General features: G+C 37.0%; 3 protein-coding genes across 4 annotated transcripts in view; 2 read left to right on the forward strand and 1 right to left on the reverse strand.

Annotated features, from left to right (window-relative positions):
- Positions 1 to 169: 169 nt before the first annotated feature.
- On the reverse strand, positions 170 to 4,536 carry LOC146628135 (interleukin-17 receptor A). The gene is made up of 9 exons (XM_085359569.1): positions 4,395 to 4,536; positions 4,118 to 4,242; positions 3,902 to 4,022; positions 1,995 to 2,042; positions 1,735 to 1,892; positions 1,578 to 1,652; positions 1,410 to 1,479; positions 1,183 to 1,278; positions 170 to 1,098 (listed from the first exon to the last, which is right to left on the reverse strand). The coding sequence occupies exons 1-9, from the start codon at positions 4,534 to 4,536 to the stop codon at positions 170 to 172; spliced, it is 1,764 nt and encodes a 587-aa protein (XP_085215695.1).
- Positions 4,537 to 6,902: 2,366 nt separating this feature from the next.
- On the forward strand, positions 6,903 to 10,553 carry tnni4b.1 (troponin I4b, tandem duplicate 1). Its single transcript, XM_085359373.1, has 7 exons — positions 6,903 to 7,068; positions 9,114 to 9,146; positions 9,429 to 9,476; positions 9,632 to 9,763; positions 9,844 to 9,933; positions 10,117 to 10,287; positions 10,404 to 10,553. The coding sequence occupies exons 4-7, from the start codon at positions 9,659 to 9,661 to the stop codon at positions 10,488 to 10,490; spliced, it is 453 nt and encodes a 150-aa protein (XP_085215499.1). The 5' UTR covers positions 6,903 to 7,068; positions 9,114 to 9,146; positions 9,429 to 9,476; positions 9,632 to 9,658; the 3' UTR covers positions 10,491 to 10,553.
- A 3,007-nt stretch (positions 10,554 to 13,560) lies between these two features.
- LOC146628137 (troponin I, slow skeletal muscle-like) overlaps positions 13,561 to 21,988 on the forward strand; it is a 16,369-nt gene continuing 7,941 nt past the window's right edge. The window contains exons 1-6 of one of the 2 annotated variants that reach the window (XM_085359372.1): positions 13,561 to 13,575; positions 14,486 to 14,527; positions 14,661 to 14,792; positions 15,014 to 15,103; positions 15,261 to 15,434; positions 15,614 to 15,700. In XM_085359372.1, the coding sequence (XP_085215498.1) occupies positions 13,561 to 13,575; positions 14,486 to 14,527; positions 14,661 to 14,792; positions 15,014 to 15,103; positions 15,261 to 15,434; positions 15,614 to 15,700 (540 nt within the window). Of the gene's footprint in view, positions 13,576 to 14,485; positions 14,528 to 14,660; positions 14,793 to 15,013; positions 15,104 to 15,260; positions 15,435 to 15,613; positions 15,701 to 21,988 lie in introns of those variants that run through there. The other variant, XM_085359370.1, reaches the window with a different exon arrangement.

Below are 21,988 nucleotides of genomic sequence, written 5' to 3' on the forward strand. Positions count from 1 at the left end.
AAACTTAACTTAGTTTTTCTACGACAATGATTCCATAATTTTTTTAAGTTCTGAGAACTAGTTACATTTCACATGTACCTGCCTTGCAGTCAGTGTTAGCTGGGATAGGCTCCAGCCCCTCTGCCACCCTAAGTTGGATACGAGGTTAAGAAAATGGATAGAAGGACGGTCACGAGTTCTGAACAATTAGTGGGTGGAAGTGCACTGAAGAGAACATTTGAAGATTTTCTGACAGATAAAGTTTTGTTTCATCTGCGGTGAAGTTGTCCTTTGTCTGCACGTGATGACTGATAACTTGGACTGGGTGAAGAACATAATCTGTTTTAAAGCTGGGGTATATGGGAGGGTTTTTATAGATTTCATATGAAGTCTCCTCAAACTCCAATTCTGAGCTTTCCAGTAGCTCCTCTTCAAACCAGCGTGGATGCTTCATCTGGTATGCACGGAAAGCCTCTATAGCATCATGCAAGGCTCTACCTGAAGGACACAGATGGTAAGTGTCTTCTGAAAGCCCTTCAACTTGCTTCACAATGCCTGGTTCATGTTTTTCTAAGTCCAGGATTCTGAAAAAGACCTCCTCGAACTGCTTCATCAGCTTGTATCGTACTGTAATGTTGAAAGGCGAAGGAACGTCTTCTTCTGAAGAAACGCCATCAAAGTAAGCCACAATGTACTTTTTGAACGATGCAGATCGGATAAAATGAGGAACCAAGAGGCTGAGGGACGGTGTGAGCATGTCACCTACAGATGAACAAGCGTCTTCTCTCATGAAAACCTGTTTGTCACCACACATGGCTCTCCACTTGGCTTGTACGCCTCGTGAGCACAGGATTAGTATCTTAGCAGAGGATTTCTCAATTTGCTCTTTGTGCCAGTCCAACCACTGGATCTTTCCAAGCACTCCCAGTCTACTGGAATCCAGCAAATCCAGGACCACCTCCGTACCACATTTGTTCATCAGGAAGGCACAAAGCTTGAGAACAATATTTTTGTATAAAGGGTGATCGAGGGAGTGGATGATGAGGACGCTCTTTCTCTCTTTGACTTGCAAAACTTGTGGTTGGTCTCTGGCAGTGGGTGAAGATGTGTCCAAAGGATCTGAGAAATAAAGAAAATCGCTAATTAACTATTTATCTATTCAAGCTTCTGTTTAATACAGTGCATGTTTATAAGAAGACAAACCTTTATGAGATGCTCTCCAGAGCAAACAAGCCAGACAAATACTAATTAACAGCAGTCCAACGGCGGCCTTTATAAGATAAGTCCTAGTTGGATAATCTAAAAAGAAAGAAACTCATACTTACATACTTTTTATATAACTAAACATACGTAAAATGAATTACAACATGACTATAGGTTAATGTAAGACTTCTGATACCTACAATATGATTGGTAAAAATTGCACTTACACTGGCAGTAATCAATTGTTTTCTTGGGGCTCCAACAATTATTTTGGCATTGCCTAAAAAATGGTTGGACCTTCAACACAAGCAGAGTAGAATGAGCTCTTGACATATTATCTCTATATGGAAAATTATTTCACTAACTGTTAAGATTGGTACACTAAGTTAACTCACCATTACTGATACTTCACACTGCCTGAGTTGCCACCGCTCAAACTCAAATGTCACGTTCACAATCGTTGCGTTTTCCTTGTTATTTACGGGGAATTAAAAGAAAGTCGATTACTCGTCATGACTGATATAAAAAGGTGGCGAGTTTAAGTAGAACTACCTTTGAGACATTCTTTGAGCAAAGGATGCCACTGTTCAGGATGGAAACTCTGTATTTCTCTGAATACTGTGAAGCCTTAAATGTTACAACAATGGACAACATTTTGATGTTACCATTAGTCAACACTTCAGTCCGCATGCTATGATCCCACAGGCTGCCTGAAATGAAAGACGAAGAATAAGAACATGTTTCAGTGTTCTGGGTCTAAAGGAATACTGAAATATTTAAAATTCAAGAGAAGCAAAAAATGTGAAATGTACCGTTTTCCAGACACATTCGGACCTGTTGGATTGTTTTGTCATCACATCCTGGGAATCGTAGTAGATGATGTAAGAAGGGAACCAGGACATATTAAAGTCAAACATGAAAATTACAGCTGCAAAAGTGATTCAGACTCAGAAGAATCTGTCATGGTCTGGGTCTGATGACCCAGAGCTCATGTATTTCTTGTATATGTTTTTCCATATGTTATGGTGGTTTTCTCTCCCTTTTTGTCCTTTCTCCCTGGGTGCTCCCGGATGTTTTGGGGTCGCTGAGGGGACTGCGACCCGGAAGTGTTCCCGCACTGGGGACTGCCGCACCTGCCGCCCATTAGCCCTCACCAGCTGCAGCTGATGGCTTCATGAGGGGCGCCTTATTTAAGAAGGTGGCGGAGCCCCAGTCGGCGCGGGATTATACTAAGTCGAACCTGTTAAGTACCTCCGTAGATTAGTGTGTTGTGATCGGCTTCGCTACTAAAGGCTGCCTGCTGAGCTGTGTGTGTTTTTGTGTCACCAGGAGTAGGGAGTCAGGAACGTCGTCACGAGGGGAAATCACAGAGTGGAATCGGGTTTTTGGAGTTGTCACCTTTTCACTGCTATGGACACGTGCACTGTGTGGGATTCTTGGAGGAATCGCCACAGGAGTCACAGTGCTTGAATTGTATATAGTTGTCGTTTCTGTCCACTCGCCATAAATAAATCCACTGTCCTTCACTTGAGTCTCGCGTTTGGGCCCTACTTTCTCTACAACTCCACGGTCTGCCGTCGCAGCCCGTGACAGAATCAGCAGTGAGCCTGTTAATTTCTTATTATTGATTATTATTTTAATTACTGTTATTATAATTACTGCTTCATTGATTCTTGTTCTTCTTGCTGTTTAATGGTATTGATTGCAACATTTTGTGGCTGTAACTTCCACATTAGCTCATATTGTGCTTACACCTGGATTAAAATGAGCTACAGTTCTGTGAGAAAACTGAGTACTCCCTTATTGCATCCTTATGATTTAAGATGGTAGGCAGCAGCCGGGTAATGCTGATCAAATGCATTTGATTAACTGACCATCAGCAAGCGTGACAACGTCTATAAAAGTATACGTTTTGGCATCTTGCTTGTTTGCAACATTTAGATGTTCCATAATCTTCCCAGCAGTCGATGCCCTAGGAAATTCAGCAAAAGGTCAAATGCTCAATGCTTAGAGAAAACCCAAGAGCTTTATCTCACACTCTACAGGCCTCAGTTAGTCTGTTAAATGTTAAAGTAGATAATGGCACATTTAGAAAAAACAGGACTGAACTAGTGCGCCCTGTTTGGAAAGCCTCTTCTTTCTAAGAAGAACACAGCAACACAGCTTAGGCTTGTATAGTGGCATCTGAAAAAAAAACCCACTTCTGACCTTCAGACAGATGTTTTGTCCATAATGCAGAGCATCATGTTTGCACAACATATAAGGACAAACACTTCACACTGACTGTAAAAAAAAAAAAAAATGGTGCTTGTTTTGCAGGCACAGGACGTGGGCACCTTGCAGTCACTGAGTCAAACATGAACTCCTCTGTATGTCAAAGTACTCTAGAGTTAAACATGAGGCCATCTGCCAGAGCTTGGCTCAAAGTTAATCATCCAATAGGACAATGCAGCGAATCTATAACATAGTGGGTGAAAAAGGAAGTAATCAACGGGTTGCAATGGCCCAGTCAAAGTGCAAACCTCAACCAAAGCTCAATGATCTGCAGCTGCAACTCCTGTCCACAAACCACACAGCAACAGTAAGCAGCTCTCATCCTTTAAATGATTACAATTACCAAACATCTTAAAAAATTGACTGGCGTGGACAAGTATTATGTGACATGTGAGTCTGAAAAAGGTCTTCTTCTCCAGTTCATCTAGATCTGGTGGTAACTTACTTGGAATGGCAATTGACTTCCCTTTCCCGTTATCTCCATTCTCAGGTTTTGGCAAATTAAAAACAGTCACCATGTATGTGTGGCCGAAGTCTACCTCAACTTCATCCAAAGAAAAGGTCCACTAATAAAGAAAAAAGAAAAAATCACGCATATTTAAACTTCTCATTGAATGTGTAATAGTTAAGTAAAGGTTACGGAATCAATTATTTCTTCTACCTTATGGTTTTCGTTGTGCAATTTTGTACTGTGTTTAAATGTGTAACTTAATTGCACACAAAGACTTTGATTTGTAGTTTGATCCACAATATTAATTTGAGATCCCTTAAGCGCCCATATGGATGCTGTGAACAGAAAAAGTGGTATATTTGTTGCCATTTTTAATATTTCATTTTCTATTCGCCTTTAAATGAAGCACTAATAGGTTTTCATTTTTCTCTTGACATATTCAAAAAATGTGAACTACAGTAAATATATTAATATTAGCTTTACTTACAGTCAATGTGTATTTTCCACGTCACATTCAAAACAGGAACAAGCTCATGTTTGCCCTTCCAGAGTTTCAAATCCAGCGAATCTGGGCCGGTAGGAGCTTCTGTATTAGGTACTTTCTCTTCATCTGAGCAGTTATCTGACATCGAGGGATTTCTATATTATGATGCTAAAATATATTTCACTGATGTGTGCAGTGGTGGAATATATAGCATATTTACTCTCCTTTACCTTAAGCATAATTTTAAAATACATACATTTTACTTCCTCATAGTTTTCTTCCTTTCAAAAACTAGGTTACGTTCTACTGTGCAACATTTTATGGATGATTTTTAGATAAGATTCTATTAAGCCTTGACAATAATTAACAAGATAAAAGGTAATATGTAAATGTACAGCAAAGAAAGCCATCTTTCCACCATTTATTTAAGTAGCATGTATTTTACTGCTTGGCATACCAGTAATATGATGCTTTCAGCACTTTATTCAATTTTATTATTCAAATATCTATGGTTGAACTCTTCCTCATTTATACAGCAGTATGTCAACGTTATTCAACTGGTCTGATAGATAATATACTTACTAATTGTGCAATTGTTAAGGCCCTGCAAAGATAAGACAAAAAAAAATGCAAAAACAAACAGGATAAGTTCATGAAGATTATAAATCCCCAACCTCTAACTTTAATCAGACTGCTTAAATTGTTAATGTAGCATAAAATTCTCACTGGCTTTTTGCAGTCCAGACGGTTGTCCAGCATCCTAAGACCAGACGAGTTTGTGAGTCCAGTACTCAAACAGAAACAGAAAAAAAGAAAGTGGCTCATGCTGGTGTAGATCCTGATCCTGTAGCTCAATTTGGAAAAGCTTTAAAAGCAATAGAGCAAATGAGAAAGATAAATGAATACAATAAAGATCCCCACTTGAAAACATGCACAAACACAGCGAACGCTATCTGTGGTGTGAGTTCAGCAAGGATTTTCTTCAGTTTTATCAAACATCGCCATCTAAACAGGAAGCGGTATCTCGTAGTTTCCATTCTAATGCACGACACCTTTTTTTTTTTTATGTCACAAGCTGCTTGTAAATTAGATAGTGCAGTGTTTTTGAATGCTAGGGATTAATAACAACAACAACAAAGATATTAAAACATCAAACAGTCACTAGGAGGCAGCAGTGGCCAAATTTACAATTAGGAAATGACCCCTGTTTCAAGACATTTAAATTCCAGTTGCAAGGCTAATACAAACAACCAAAAGGAACAAAAACTTTTAATTTAAATCTTTTTTTATTTTCTTTAAATTTTTTAAACTGCTTTTCTTTCTTGGACACTTTTGAGCCTTGACCTGGAATGAAGACTTGAACAATAAACCTCTCCTGGCTAGTGAGAACGTCTCTTAAATCAAGTTTCCACTTCCACTGTGACCCACATGTAACAGAAAGTGTGAGTTCAGAGGCTCAACACATAAAGCCAGGAGACAGTCCAGCATTGTGGGGAACAAACTTAGAGCAATGCACTACATGGTTACCAGCTATAACATAGTACGTGGCTATGTGATAATTCCTGTTGCATTGTCTGAGTTACTGTGCCTCCTACTGGATATTGAGCTCAACTGTATCAGTTTACATAACACTAAAGCAGACAGAGAGACAGACAGTCCTGTTCCACTGAAATCTGCCCAGAATAGACTGTAGATCTGACCTCTGTGTGTGAGTGCAGTCATGGCAATGATTCATAAGCCAGGGTGGCATCTTAGTCCAAATATAAAAATACTCTTTTATTGAGCAGCCCCAGGCTGCGATATGAAGTGCTGTGTTCCTCCTTATCAAATACCTTAGTGTAGCTGTGATCAAAATGTGTGTGTGTGTGTGTGTTCATCTCTATACTTCCTCACCCTTAAAATGTATCATTCCCCTGATATATAAACTTTAGAAAAGCTGCATATGCTTTGCTTGATCATGCTTGCAAAGTAGATCAAAATATGTAAATGTTTTTAGTGAATGATTTTTATTGATAAATACACTTTAATAAGTACTTCATAATACTGTAACCATGAGACACTTTATAAAAGCCATGCTTTAGACTTAAATGATCCAAACACTTGCTTTAAACTACTCTGCAGTCTATTCTTTACTTACATAGACTATAAATACACTTAAAATCACCTAAAACATTTCCTAAAACTGAAAATACACTTAAAACCCTGTTTTTAATGCCTCTACGTACAGATTCAAAGGTTAGGTTGAAATAAACTTCAAGACTTCAACTTTTACAAACTCACATTAGCATGCACCACTGAAATAACTGGTCTTTAATGTAGGCCTCTGCCAGCAAACAATGAGGGCTCACCGTGGCGCATATTTAAAAAAGCAACCATGCTTTTAGTGCCTGGCATCTACAGATGATAGCTCAGCTGTCAGCAAGGTGAGGGGAGCGTGAGGTGTGCCTTGTGCAATGCAATCACATGAAAATAAATGGGTCATGGGTTGAGGGCAAATCAAAAATGGATTGTGCTGCATGGTGCAGCAATTGTTAGGTGGACAGAGAAGGGGGGGTGTCTATTTTAACAAGCCATCCACACAATACTTTGGGCACGTAAATCTTTGAGCAATAACCATAAAGTGCTTTTCCTTTTCTCAGCACACCACTACCTTGTCTGATTTCCCGTCAACGCCAAGGTAAGTTTCACACAATAAAAGAAAATTAAAGTCAGAGATTTTTAACATGGATATTAAATGAGACTTTTGACCTAGCAATGTAAGATTAAGTGATGGCTCATTAAAGGTGATTCAGTGGACCATAGTTATTATACTATAGTTAAAAATAATTTTTTTCTATTGTTTCTTTTTAACAATGGCATTAAAGGTCCATTCTGTTTTATTTTCTGAGTTGTTAAAGTACCTGCATTTAAAGCCCTTTGGCTGTCTCAGGCGAGCTGAGTCTTGTTTTAACTCAGGGGTAGAGGAATACTGCATATCTGCCCCTGACAGTGATACTGCAGCCGGTATTTATGTGACAGGATCACAGCTATGTGGCTACTTTTGTCAAGGTCTTAAAACTTTTTGAACTTGGCAGCCTAGCTTTTACTCCCACAACATCTCAGGCTTCTTAATGATGTCTTGACCCTTTGAGTGAGGAAATGTAATCTGAGGCTGAAACTGCCCATCTGTGTTTTGGCTCTGGTAACAACACGTTTGATCCTTCACTGCAGTTAAAAGCTAATGTAATAAGTGACGATAGTTTGCTCATATGAACTGGTAACCTTCTAGCTAAGGCTGAAGGCTTCCTTAAACCAGCTGTGACTTTGCTTGTTGACTTTGACCTTCACCCTCTCTTAGAATGGCTTATTTTAAACTGGATAATGTCGTCAAGTGAGGAGAGCTTTTTATTTTTAGAACTACAACTGTTTATCACGATTAAATTCGCTTTAATACAATGTAGTAATCAGTAGTACGTTTTTAAAGGTAAAGATACAGAGTAAATAAAAACATATAGATAAGGAGAAGGCTACGTAATATGAAAGCATATATATCATGGAGAGATTATTCAAAGACATTAGCCAGCTAAATTTAAGTGTTGGTAACAGAGAAACAAAATAAACAATCTTCTAAGATAGAAAATGTGCCACAATATGAATCTGGATGAGATCTACTGGTATCTGCTGGTATGGTGTTGTTCCACTTTCTGTGCTGCCAAACTTTTTGTAGCTTGGCTGTCTCTCGCATTATCAAGGCCACAGCAGCTGATGGGACACAGTGCAATGTGGCCAAATATAGCTGTGCAACAGGCAACTCCTGGGAAGAAAGCTGAAAACTATCTGAAAGCCCCTGAGAGCTATTAGACTAAATAAATCTGTTTAGCAGATCTCGAATTCCCTAATCTTATTATCAACAGAGAATACTAGGAATAATAATAATGTGTGCTTTTTTAAATTGTTATTATCTATTAGTTTGTACGTCTTTTCACATAGTTGATTGCTTTGTGTAAACAAAAGTTTAAAAAAAAGGATAAAAGAGAACAAAATAAGAAAATAGTTGTTAGTTACAGCTTCCCAAAGTACAAGATAATATATTCCAGTATGTTTTTTCTTTGATCACAAATCCAAACCCAATACTGTAACTAAAGGATGGCCTACAGGTCCCAAAAGCCTTAATCATGCATTATTTTTAATGACTAGCAGGGGGCAACTCTAAAAAGAGGTTTTAAAAAGAATTCCAGCTGTTTTGAAGTCTATGGGAAAATAACCATTGAGCTTATGTGACCCATGACCTCAGTAAATCCCTCCTAGGTTTTTGGTCTCAATCACTAGTTTTACATTTTTAAATAAAAATATTTTAAAAATACAAGATTCTGTTCATTTTGTCAATTATGGTCATAGTTGCAAGTTGCTTTTGTATGCATATGCACTAATTTATTTCTTGCTTAGTTCCACCCTTTGCTCTTAATATGCGGTTAAAAAAACAAGACCATGGGATTCAGCCTTCAAAATAAGAGTCCACAAATTAGGTGACAACATCACCTGGATTATAAATGTAGTTTGCATCCAAAGCCCCCCAAAATATTAACTTTACACCAAGATATGAGAAAGAGAAGCTTCACAGTATCACGTTCAAAACCTTTAACCTTTGAAATGTTTGCTTGAACATTAATTTAAACTAACCTGAAAATCTGTGAATCTATATTTGTGATACTAGATGTTAAAAAATGTACTTCTCTTCCAAAGGCACAATAAGCTGCAGCAATGTCTGAGGGGTGAGTATTCTCCTAGTACGGTATAATTTGTTTAATATGTTACATCATTCACCTATTTTAAAAAACCTTTCTCAGGTTAAAAAAAAATAAAACAAGTGATCTGTGTGTGTGTGTGTGTGTGTGTGTGTGTGTGTGTGTGTACTCATACCACCATGTTGATAATGAAGACCGGTGAGTAAAAATGCCAATGTTCACAACGATTAATTGATCCCTAATCCAAATTCGAAGTTTTATGCACTTCATATGATATTTATCATCTACACTAATTTACCTCCTTTGGTTTTAGTCCAAGAGAAAGCGAAAGTTTGCTGTTACACGCCGACTCCTTTTGAAAGTAGGTCTTATAGATTCAAAGGAACTTGTGTTTTGCATTTGTTGTGTTTGGTTTTTTATTATCATTTTAATTTTTTATAGTTATCATCATTATTATTCAAAAGAGCCATTGTTTTTAATGTTATAAAGAGTGATTCAATCCTTACTATATTTTAGTCCAAACTGCTGAAAAAGGCTGCTGCTATGCTGGTGGTAGAAGGTGAAGAGAAGGAAAGGGAGAAAGAAAGAGTTGTGAATGAGTCATACCCTCCACTGCAGCTGTCAGGAATGTCAGTCCAGGAGCTCCAGGTACTGACCAAACAAATTTTAAATGATCGGTAATTAATTAATTTATGTCATTTAAACATCTTTCTTTTTCTTCTGTACAGGAACTTTGCAAAGAATTACATCGTAAAATTGACGTAGTGGATGAAACACGTTATGATATGGAGGTCAAAGCAGGCAAAAACGAGAAAGAGGTACAAACATTCTGAATCACAGTGTAAAAGTACTTTTTGTATAGTCCTGCGTGTAAAAAATGGTGGTAATATGCTGCCCCTAGTGGTGAACGGGTTGGTTAAAACCTACAGCGGTTAATAACAGCAGGTACTTTCATTGTCAGAGTGTAAACGTTATACACATGTTTGATGTTTGCTGCACAGATTATATCACTCAGTCAGAAGATCATTGAGCTGAAGGGTATAAAGAAGCCCAATTTGAAAAGGGTCAAGAAAACAACAGACGATATGCTGGGTGCATGCACCGAGACCTCCAGACTAACAAAGGCTGATTTCAAGGCCAACCTCAAGACAGTAAAGAAAGAAGATGAAAAGGTAAAAACTTCAAAATGGCAACAAAAATTACACAAAAAACGAAATTAAACTAAATTAATGAGTAACTTAAAATCTGTGTATTTTTATTTTAATAATCATAATTAATATTTAAACAGAGGGAAGAAGTGACGGACTGGAGGAAGAATGTGGAAGCCATGTCCGGCATGGAAGGCAGAAAGAAGATGTTTAATGCTGGACAATAAAAATTTTGCTCATGTTAAAAATAAAGCTATATTAGCAACACATCTTGCTAAAATAAAGCTTTAGTTTGCAATACATAAGCTGAAGTGAGTGAGTTTTTATCTGAGTGAATCAAAACTTGTCAACATGACTTAATGTACACTTGTAAGTAGAAAATACGATACGAGTGCAACAACACTCGTATCGATATTGAACCGTTCAATACAGTGCTTTCGGTTCGGTACGCATATGGATCGAACAATACAACATTTTTTATTTATTTTATCAACTTTTCTTCTGATGATGCTGTCTGTGTTGAGAGCTCAGTGGATCTGCGTTCGACTACTCCGCCTAGGCTGCACTGTCAAGCGCAGATCCACTGAGCGCAGCACAAACTAGCATGACAGAAGCTAAGCTCCTTGCAACATGGCGAATTGAACCTCCCCCACCCTCATTCAGATCTGGCCTTTGGAACTATTTTGGTCTTCATGTGAAGTATGACCCTGAAGGTAAGCGCGTCATGGACAAAAGTAAAACAGTATGTCGGATGTGCCACGCAATGCTCAATTACATTGGTGGGAACTACTGCATTAGCGCAGTTAGCTCGTTAACGTGTTGACGCCGTCCAGCCCCACGCACAGGGCGATCAGGGGTAGCTCGTTGACGGAGATTTGCCGTGTTGTTGCGTTAACGTCATTTCAGATTAACGCTGACAGCACTAGTGGGAACAAAATGAATATGACTGCACATTTACGCTGACATCATCCTAGTGCAAAGACAAGTGGAAGCAGACAAAAACAACAAGCACGCATGCTACAAACTTTACCAGAGTCATTTAGACAGCCGTTAGCACATGATTCTCCTTATGGGGACCTGATATGTTTAATATGCTGCTGAGAATATAGCCCAGAAGAAGAGTAGTATAGCTTTTATTTCGGAAAGAGCCATTTCTCTGTAATAAACTCTCTTTTCCAAAGATGAGTGATTTCTCGATCAGATAGATTTATTATTTTATCCCTTTGTTGTTTCAGCAACATTAAATTTAAATTTGAGTTAAAATATATATTTATAATATTAATAAATGACAAATTAAAAAAGCATGAACATTTTTTTGTATCGAAAAAATATTGAACGGTGACACCAAAGTATCGAACCGAACCGTGAATTTTGTGTATCGTTGCACCCCTACAAATTATGTAATAAATTCTAATATTTGCACATTAAAACTGCACTAAAGAAAATCCAGATTATCTGGATTTTGATTTTTCCTTTCAAAGTGTTTTTAATTGTTTATCGCTATTCCAATATCTGCAGTATGTGTGATGCCAATTAAACAAATGTGCCTGTATAAGTGATTTTGCCTTTTTTTAAAATAGATTTTCATTTTTTTCCTATTTTTAAATTTTTTGTATTTTTGCCTGGAAAATGGGAAATCGGTGAAGTGAATTACTGACAGGTGTGTGCAAACATACATGGAAATACAGCATATAAGGGAAAGCAGTTTGTACAATTTTAATTGGCTTGAAAGTAGATGTGGTACTGACCAAATATTGACCTTTAATCTTAAACACAACCTGAACACTCTTGGTAATTTCTTTAAGTAGTCTCCAGGAATAGTTTTACAGATTTCTTAAAGGGCATTTAAATCTCTGTTTTCGATGTTGGCTGCCTTTCATTCCACTCTCTGTTAAGATGATCCCAGACTACTTCAACACTGTTGATGTCCAGGCTCTGGGGAGGCCAGCTCGTGACTCCACTGTGTGTTTTTCTATCCAGGTATGCTTTTACTGCATTGGTAGTGTGTTGGGGATCATTGAAATGAAGCGTTGCCTCAAATGCTTTCTACGTGGTATTGCATGGTAGGTAAATCTGATGGTACTTTTCTGTTTTCATGACTCCATCAATTTTTAAAGCTCTCTAACACCACTGCCTTAAATGCGTCCCCAAACCATGACAGAGCCTCCATCGTATTTTACAGATGGCTGTACACACTTATTGGTTTACCTCTCTCCTGACCACCTCTGTACATACTGATGATGATTTGAACCAAAAATTTCAAATGTGGATTCGTGAGAGTTTTCGTTGATTTTCAATCCAGTTCTGGTGCAGTTTGGCCTCAGCCTTTTCTTCCTGTTTCACTTCCTTAAGAATTGCTTTTTGACAGCCACCCTTCAACTGATGCACTTTCTCATGAGACCTCAGTGAACAGCTGATATACCAACTTAAGGGCCAGACGTATCTCTCTGGTCCCGTGTCAGGTCTTTGTCGGATTGTTTTCTATTTCATAAGGACATGACTTTCAGGTACTGTTCATCTACTGTTTTTAAGACTGCCAATCCTTATTTTGTTCTCTACATGTCCAATTTCCTTTTTATTTGTAATGCACACTGCACATCATGCTGGGATTTAACAAGTTTTCAGCTAATACTTTTTGGGAATCACTTTGCTGGTGCAAAAATACTACAACACCTGTGAAATGCGTGCGTTATCTTTTGTAGGTTTTGTAGATTCAACTAAAGAAATGTGAGCAGATCATCTGCTAAGCAGCCTGTCATCTGTAGACACAGCGTTGGTTCATTCCTTGAGTTAATTACCTGGTATATTCTTGAATCATTAATGATTATCAAAGAAATTAACAAACAAACATTCTTCTGAAAATGGCCACGACTGAGAATGAGTGAAAAAGCAGCCAATATTCAAAGAAACACTTTGACAAACAGACCTTCAGAAAGCTCAGAGAACTGCTGCGTAAGACCACTTTTGAAAACATTACAAAAAGATCAGGCTCCTTTAAGCAAAATGCAAAAAAACGAGAGGTGGCTCAAGATAAGCGCACAGTGTAGATTAACAAGTATTCATCAGTGATAATGGCTCAGTGTTGACATATTTCTACTGCTGGGGGATAGAAGTGTAGTGATATGCAATATACTGGCTGTCAGGATAGAGGAGGCTATTTTGGGTTGGCCACTCAGAGAAGGCAATAGGAGTCATTAAATTTGACTTGAGTTTTCTTGCAGTCATTTAAAGACAGAGACTGATCACACCAACTGGGTGTTCTGCAGAGATTAAAAAAGGTATGTTTAATATATGTGTATGAGTGATGGTTGTGTAGGTTAAGGGTTTCTTTTTCTATTATGATGTTATTACTGACAGGTGCCTTATTAGATTATGACACACACAAAGCTATCATGAAAAAATGTATAAGAAATATAGTATTTTCACAAGTTCAATATTTATAAGAATACTGGCCACATTTATATCTAATCTTGGGTCACATCAATGTGTTTAAACTAATTTAAGTAATTTCGATGTTAATGTGTCTTTTATTCATTTGTAGCAGCTATATACATTTTCTACAAAAATCCATCTTTGTAGATCTATCATTTTAAAAATTAAATTAAACTGATTAAAAGATTTATATTTTTATTCTGATCTGGGTTTTATCAAACGGGACTAAAAAAGGAATATCATTCAAAGTATCTGTGACCCTCAAGCATGCAGTGTTGGCAATTTAAAACTTTTAACTTTCATAACATTTATATTTTTAAAAAAAAAGCAGTCCAAGGTCTGGATTACTTTGACTTGTCTCGGTAAAAAGATGTGACAGCATGCGAAGAAGTATAAAAAACAGGCTAGTGAAAATAGTTTACAAAATTGAACCATAGCCTAGAAGCTTGTTAAAACGTTATAATACTGTGATCATGCATTCATACGCTGCTAATAATGCTTCTCTTACAACCTTTTTACCAAAAGTAGATTTTCTCACTTCAGTATTAATTATTTTACAGACAAAAGTCAACCATGGCTGAAGCGTAAGTGACATTTTTTTCCACAGGCATTTAAAAAATATTTTTAACATGTAGAAACAAACTCTTGTTATTTCTTATCCTTTTCCACACCATCATACCCACCACAGATCTGTGAGTTCTTCTAAGTTCTTAACATCTCCAAAGAAGTTAAACAGTTGTTTAACATTATTATTTGAAAAAATGTATTTTTGTCTACTTTTTATTTGTAGAGAAAATCAAAGATTTCTGCAGCCCGCAGACTTGCCCTTAAGGTATTTTCTTCTTTGTTTTTACTAAAACAGATGAAATATGCATAGCAAAACTAGAAAGCTGTTCATTCAGGAGTCCATATTAGTTATTTATTATCAGTTATTTGAGTCATTACGTGCATTTTCTACAACTTAGACCAAGCTGCTGAAAACAGCAACTGTGATGTTGGAGGATGAAAAGGAGCAAAAGAAGCTGAAGAGAGAGACGACTTTGAGGGAGAGAGTCCCTCCACTTCAGCTGTCTGGTTTGTCTCTGCAGGACCTTCAGGTATGTGCAGGTCACTGCAGAAGCATCACTGAAATAACACAGTGGAAATGCCCCACACATAAGTAACTCTCTAATGTGTACAGATGCCATGCATATACACCATTTTCATGTGTGCTGTTTTCTCCATCTTATTTTTGGTAATTTATGACACTGGAATGAGCAGGAATCTTTTTTGCTCATGCTCTTCTGTTTAACAATTTGATATTGTTCTGTTTATGTAGGCTCTGTGCAAAGAACTGCACCAAAAGATTGATGTGGTAGATGAAGAACGGTATGATAGTGAAGTGAAAGTTGCCAAAAACAACAAGGAGGTTTTTCATTCTTTATGACCTTCAGAAATGGCTTTCTTAACATTACATGTTTTACTTGTCCTTTTTTGTCATTATATCTCAAATGTTATCATTATTTAGAAACAGGTTCTGCACAACAGCATAGTTCATTCTTATCATTTTAATGTGTTTCCTGCAGATTGAAAATCTTTCTCAAAAAGTCTTTGACTTAAAAGGAAAGATGAAGCGGCCTGCTCTCAAGAGGGTGAAGATCTCAGCTGACGCCATGTTGAGTGCTCTGCTGGGATCCAAGGTCAAAGAGTCTGTGGACTTTAAGGCAAACCTGAAGACAGTGAAGAAAGAGGAGGAGAAGGTAAGTGCCACAGTCAGTGTGTTAAGATCACTTCAGGTAACTTGACCCCTTGGCTTAAAGTGTTTAATCTGAAATAATGGTTACATTCGAGTTACAACAAGTTGATAGTATTGCTCAAATGATTTCAGGGTTATTTTAGGGAAACATTTCACTAAGAATTATTTTCTTCCTGTGAACAGAAAGAGGAGGTGACTGATTGGCGTAAGAATGTGGAGGCCATGTCTGGTATGGAGGGCAGGAAGAAGCTGTTTGATGCCGGACAATAGATTCACGTTTTGGACAGCACTTAAAATAAAATCTTAATGTCACGGTGCACAATGAGTAACTACAAAGTGTATGTTTTAGTGTCAGTGTGTTAAAAGACTTGCAAAAATATTAATTGGAGTGAAAAAGTATGTTTTACAAATACACAAATTGCACTTTGTTGAAGTTTTATCTGGTTTGTATGTTCACCACAGTCAGAAAACAGCAGATTTTGCTTTTATTCTTTATCTTAAAATCTCTGTAAAATACTATCATCATCATAATAACAACAACAATAATTATAATAACAATAAACTTCTGATGCAGAAACCTGCCACTGTACTTTTTCTTTTACATCTTTTACGTACTTTTTTTTAAAGCCACAGAAGTTGTTATAGCACATACCGTTGCCACACATCAGCACCTGCAGAGTTGGGGGGAAAAGAGTCTGTTAACTGAGTGAGAAATTGGAGTAAAGCTCTTTTCATTCCGATTTTTAACTATTTCATTCAAATATTACAAAAAAAAATGATTTGCAAGATGAAAAAACACACAGGGTTGCAATTTTCCCTAACTCGACAGAAATTTAATGTAGCAAATGCAGTACGATTGTAGATTAGGTGGTGCACGATGGCAAAGATACATAAAACATATTAAATAAAAACTCAAAGAGACAGTGGGAGGATTATTATTATAAACCTCAATAAAAAATCTAACAAAAAGGTCGTTTTAATTCTCACTTTCTACAACTAATGCACTGAGAACCTAAAATGAGGACAGGGAAATTTTGTGATTATGGAAAGTAAATAAACATTTTAAGTGTGGTGAAGATCGCAGCAATTCATGCGACCAGCACACTGTCTGCTAGCCTGATATGCACATCATTAGAAAGTGGAAGTAAATGTAAATGTAGAGGTTTTTATTCTGGTCGGCCAGGCAAAGAGAGTTACGGAAAATATCCCACTGATCACATTATATGAAGTGCAGGATGAAGGATTTTGGAGCTTTTTCTGTGCTAAGGACCACTTTGAACTTTAGTGTACCACTCTCAACGTTACTGTACCACTAAATCAGTGAGATACTACTTCAAAACAAATATTAAGAGTCTAAATATAGCATTTAACTATCTCAGACTTGCACTTCAGCATTCTTATTTAATTGTTTGCTGTCTACCAATCCTTGTGTGAGGATGTGAGTTGCAGCCTTTTGAGTGAACATAACTCCCGGTTACAACACTGATGCAAACTGAACTCTACACTGGCTCAGTTTACCACCAGCCCTGACGAGCACCTGTCCTCATTTCTCTATTCCCCTAAATAAAGCAGGACAAACCTTTGGTGTTGTTCTAACTCCAAGCTGTTCCTGTAATGTGCTATCACAACTTGCAGATGATGTGCACTAAATATACTATTTCTGACTTTTTGCAATGAGATTTTAAAACCCTAATAAAGCAATTGTGATGTGTATCAGCTGTGCCCACTAGAAACTACGCTGTAGGAAAGTATTTTCGATAGTGGCACTATAGATGGACACGTTAGTTTGATAAATAAAGCTGCAGAGCAAATACATGACAACACTCTTAGTTGATTTCTCCCTGCTGTTTGACTTCTTAACAGCTGGATCTGATCTGACTCTGGTATAATGTGAATGTGACTGACCTGACATAAGTTTAATAACTTCTTTAAATACTTCCTGTCACATCCACTAACAGGTGGACACCCAAAATTCTGAGCCAAGAAATTAAGTTTAACTGTCTTCTATTCGAAAATTGTAGTGATGCATTGCACAACATTAAATTCTTCTCTTGGTGAACAAACAGTAGCAGCAGCACAGATAAGACTCTATTTTAGACACTCGTTCAGTAGTTAGTCGTTAGTACAACACTATAAAATGGATTGACTGCCTGTCAAATAGTCATTAGTGCTTGTCTGTCATACTCACTGACTCATGCATGCAGTTTTGAGGTGCATCTAAGCGAACTGTCTGGCATCATAGGGACAGATTCCTGATCAATATCCAGTGCAGTGGATACACAGTTATTGCTACTACTGTCACTAACATAGAGCACTGTCTTGTCCTTTCATAATGTTATCCACTAAGAGCAAATTAAACACTGTTGTCTTCCATGTATGTCTATCCACCTCTATATTACAACAGAGAAACTGAAAAATAAAAAGCTTTGAGTAAAATGCTCAAATTCATTGATCTGCTTTAACAGGACAATTAATGTGTGGGATGGGTATATAAACATCATATCACCAATACTCAGCATACAGCCCAGCTGTGCTAAACATGCAGAGAATTTACTATATTTGCATCCGTCCCAGCATCACATTTGTAAATATTGTTTACAATATTTAAACATAATAACATAATATATGTGTATAGTATCCTGTAATGTGAGAAAAGTCATGTTGCGTGTAAGAATCATATATAAGAATTATATTTAATATTTTAAATAAGAAATGCATCACTCTTGATGCATTTTTCCCCCATTCAGATTATATTGTGTTAGCAGGGGGAAAGTGATCAACTGAAGAGGAGAGAGAAGCTGCTCTGACAGAGTTCCTCCTCCAAATCCGTCTGGTAAAACTCTGTTGAACTGCAGAGCTCCTTCAGTGACAGACTGCTGCATCCTAGATGCATGAAGGAGCGTTTCCACAGGTCCTTCCTCCCTGAGCTGTCAGACTACAATCAAAACTGCTCCCAACAAACATAGATGTTTACATCAGCGCTGTAACAACTTCTGCTGTTATAACTTGCACATTACTTTTCTCAGTTTACATATACACTAACTTATTGGAAGTTACATGCCTACTTTTTAATGCACAGGTACAATACACAATCTGTACTTTTCTGATTATTCTAAATATTGTTAACTGTTACGCCCCACTTAAAAACGAAGTGCTGACTGGGGTGAGGGGTAACACAAAGTGAAAGAGAAAACATGAACTACTGGAGAATAGATGTCATTGAACTTGATTTATTGCCCAAAACTACTACAGTAAAAATAAACACAGGGAAGCTCTTTTCTTCAGGGTCTCCAAGGCCAAAACAACAAACAAAACCCCCCTTTTAGCTAAAAATCAAACCAAGGGCCCGTTCTTCGTACGTCGCTTACTACATCCAAGATCAAATGACACATCCAAGACCAAATCATCGCGCTAACCGTGAGCTCGCTATTCCGGTTCTCCGAACACACCTGCTGTTGACGATTAGTATAGCTGGATGAAGTAATGTGAGATCACTGGGTGTCGTAAAAGGGGCTACGCATCGATAGTAGAAACATTGATCGGCAACCCTCTGATTGGTCGGCGAAAATGTCGAAGGAGCGCGCTCGGTATTTTTCGGCAGCAGAGCAAGAACTCTTGAGTGAGGGATTTCAGGAGTTTCAGAGTTTAATCAGAACGCAAGGGAACACTGCAAAGGCTGCAAAAGCAAGGAGAGAGGGCTGGCAGAAAGTTGCTGACAAATTAAACTCGTAAGTAATTTAATAATAACAATAATAATGGAGTGGATTTATATAGCGCTTTTCAAGGCACCCAAAGCGCATGACAATGCCACTATTCAGTCACTCTCACATTCACACACTGGTGGAAGCAGCTACGGTTGTAGCCACAGCTGCCCTGGGGCAGACTGACAGAAGACTGGTGTCAAGCCAGCCTCCAATTCGAGACTTGCAGTCAAGCCAGCCTCCAGTTGATTTTACGTTCCCTGTGTTTTCAAAGTATTACGGGAATGGATGTGGAAACCAGATTTCAAAATAAAAGCCAACTTCGAGTGAATTAACAGATATGTTAAGAACATAATAACATATAATTTAGGCTTTTTTTTTTTTTTTTTAGAAACTCTAATGTTACATCTACATGACACAGCCTTGTACCCTAATTGTGCCCTGTCAAGGCCATCTTATTTTGGATTTCAAAGTAAAAGCCCTGTGAATCTTCATTTTTGAACTACTCTTTCAATGAATTCATAATGCTCTTAAAAGCAAAAGTCGTATTTCCAAATACTATTTGAACTTTGTATCAACACTTTCCAACCGCAGTCTTTTTCACAGTAATACCATATCAAATAAATTCTTTCTGATTTTGCTTTTCATAGTAATGGCCCTTTGAAATTGCCGATATTTGACTTAATCTCCTAACGATTCAAAATGCTCTAAAATGAAAAATTCTTGTTTCCACAGGGTAATTCCACTTTAGATCAACAGTATACAACCCCGCAGTGATACCATATCAATATCAAGTCATTCTGATTTTGCTTTCAAAAATAAAAGCCCTTTCAAATTGTCCATAATTGACCTAACTTTCAGTGATTTCAAAATGCTCTAAAATGGAAAATTCCTGTTTCCACAGGGTAATTCCACTTTAGATCAACAGTATACAACCCCACAGTGACACCATATCAATATCAAGTCATTCTGATTTTGCTTTCCAAAATAAAAGCCTTTTCAAATTGTCCATAATTGACCTAACTTTCAGTGATTTCAAAATGCTCTTAAATAGAATTTTGCTGTTTCCACAGGGTAATTCCACTTTAGATCAACAGTATACAACCTCACAGTGATACCATATCAATATCAAGTCATTCTGATTTTGCTTTCAAAAATAAAAGCCTTTTCAAATTGTCCATAATTGACCTAACTTTCAGTGATTTCAAAATGCTCTAAAATGAAAAATTCTTGTTTCCACAGGGTAATTCCACCTTAGATCAACAGTATACAACCCCACAGTGACACCATATCAATATCAAGTCATTCTGATTATGCCTTCCAAATTAAAAGCCTTTTCAAATTGTCCATAATTGACCTAACTTTCAGTGATTTCAAAATGCTGTAAAATGGAAAATTCCTGTTTCCACAGGATAATTCCACCTTAGATCAACAGTATACAACCCCACAGTGACACCATATCAATATCAAGTCATTCTGATTATGCCTTCCAAAATAAAATACTTTTCAAATTGTCCATAATTGACCTAACTTTCAGTGATTTCAAAATGCTCTTAAATAGAATTTTGCTGTTTCCACAGGGTAATTCCACTTTAGATCAACAGTATACAACCTCACAGTGATACCATATCAATATCAAGTCATTCTGATTATGCCTTCCAAAATAAAAGACTTTTCAAATTGCCAAGATACGACCTACTCTTTTAAAGATTTCAAAATGCTCTAAAAGTGAAAATTGCTGTTTCCACAGGATAATTTCACTTTAGGTCAACAGTATACAACCTCACGATGTTACCATATCAATATCAAGTCATTCTGATTATGCCTTCCAAAATAATGGCCTGTTGAAAATGCCAATAACTTACCTAACTTTCAGTGATTTCGGAATGCTCTAAAAAGGAAATTTTCTGTTTCCACAGAATAATTTCACTTTAAATCAACAGTATACAACCCCACAGAGATACGATGTTAAGATCAAGTCACTCTGATTTTGCCTTCCAAAATAAAAGTATTTTCAAATTGCCCGTAGACGACCTACTCGTTTAACGATTTCAAAATGCTCTTAAATTGAAAGATGCTGTTTCCACAGGATAATTCCACTTTAGATCAACAGTATCCAACCCGACAGTAAAACCATGTAAATTTCATGTTGGTCTGATTTCGCCTTTCAAATTAATGGCCCGTCGAATTTGTCCATATGTGATATACTCTTTCAATTATTTCAGAATGTTTTAAAAATGAAAATTGCTGTTTCAACACATATTGGGTTTTCATTTTGAAAAGCAAAATCAGACTCAATTGATTATGACAGAATTGAATCATAAAGATGATGTAAAAGGAAGCTGAAATTGCCACTAGGTTGTAATTGATAGTACGTTTATATTTTAAGTCTGTGGAAAGATGTCATTCTAAATAAAGAAATTACAAAACAGCTTGCAAACCAACCATGACATCTTTCCACAGACTTAAAATATAAACGTACTATCAATTACAACCTAGTGGCAATTTCAGCTTCCTTTTACATCATCTTTATGATTCAATTCTGTCATAATCAATTGAGTCTGATTTTGCTTTTCAAAATGAAAACCCAATATGTGTTGAAACAGCAATTTTCATTTTTAAAACATTCTGAAATAATTGAAAGAGTATATCACATATGGACAAATTCGACGGGCCATTAATTTGAAAGGCGAAATCAGACCAACATGAAATTTACATGGTTTTACTGTCGGGTTGGATACTGTTGATCTAAAGTGGAATTATCCTGTGGAAACAAGAATTTTTCATTTTAGAGCATTTTGAATCGTTAGGAGATTAAGTCAAATATCGGCAATTTCAAAGGGCCATTACTATGAAA

This window comes from Diplotaxodon limnothrissa, linkage group LG7, assembly GCF_057381915.1.
Source record: "Diplotaxodon limnothrissa isolate DT_005_m linkage group LG7, D_limnothrissa_male_GT1.1, whole genome shotgun sequence".
NCBI classification, from domain to species: domain Eukaryota; kingdom Metazoa; phylum Chordata; class Actinopteri; order Cichliformes; family Cichlidae; genus Diplotaxodon; species Diplotaxodon limnothrissa.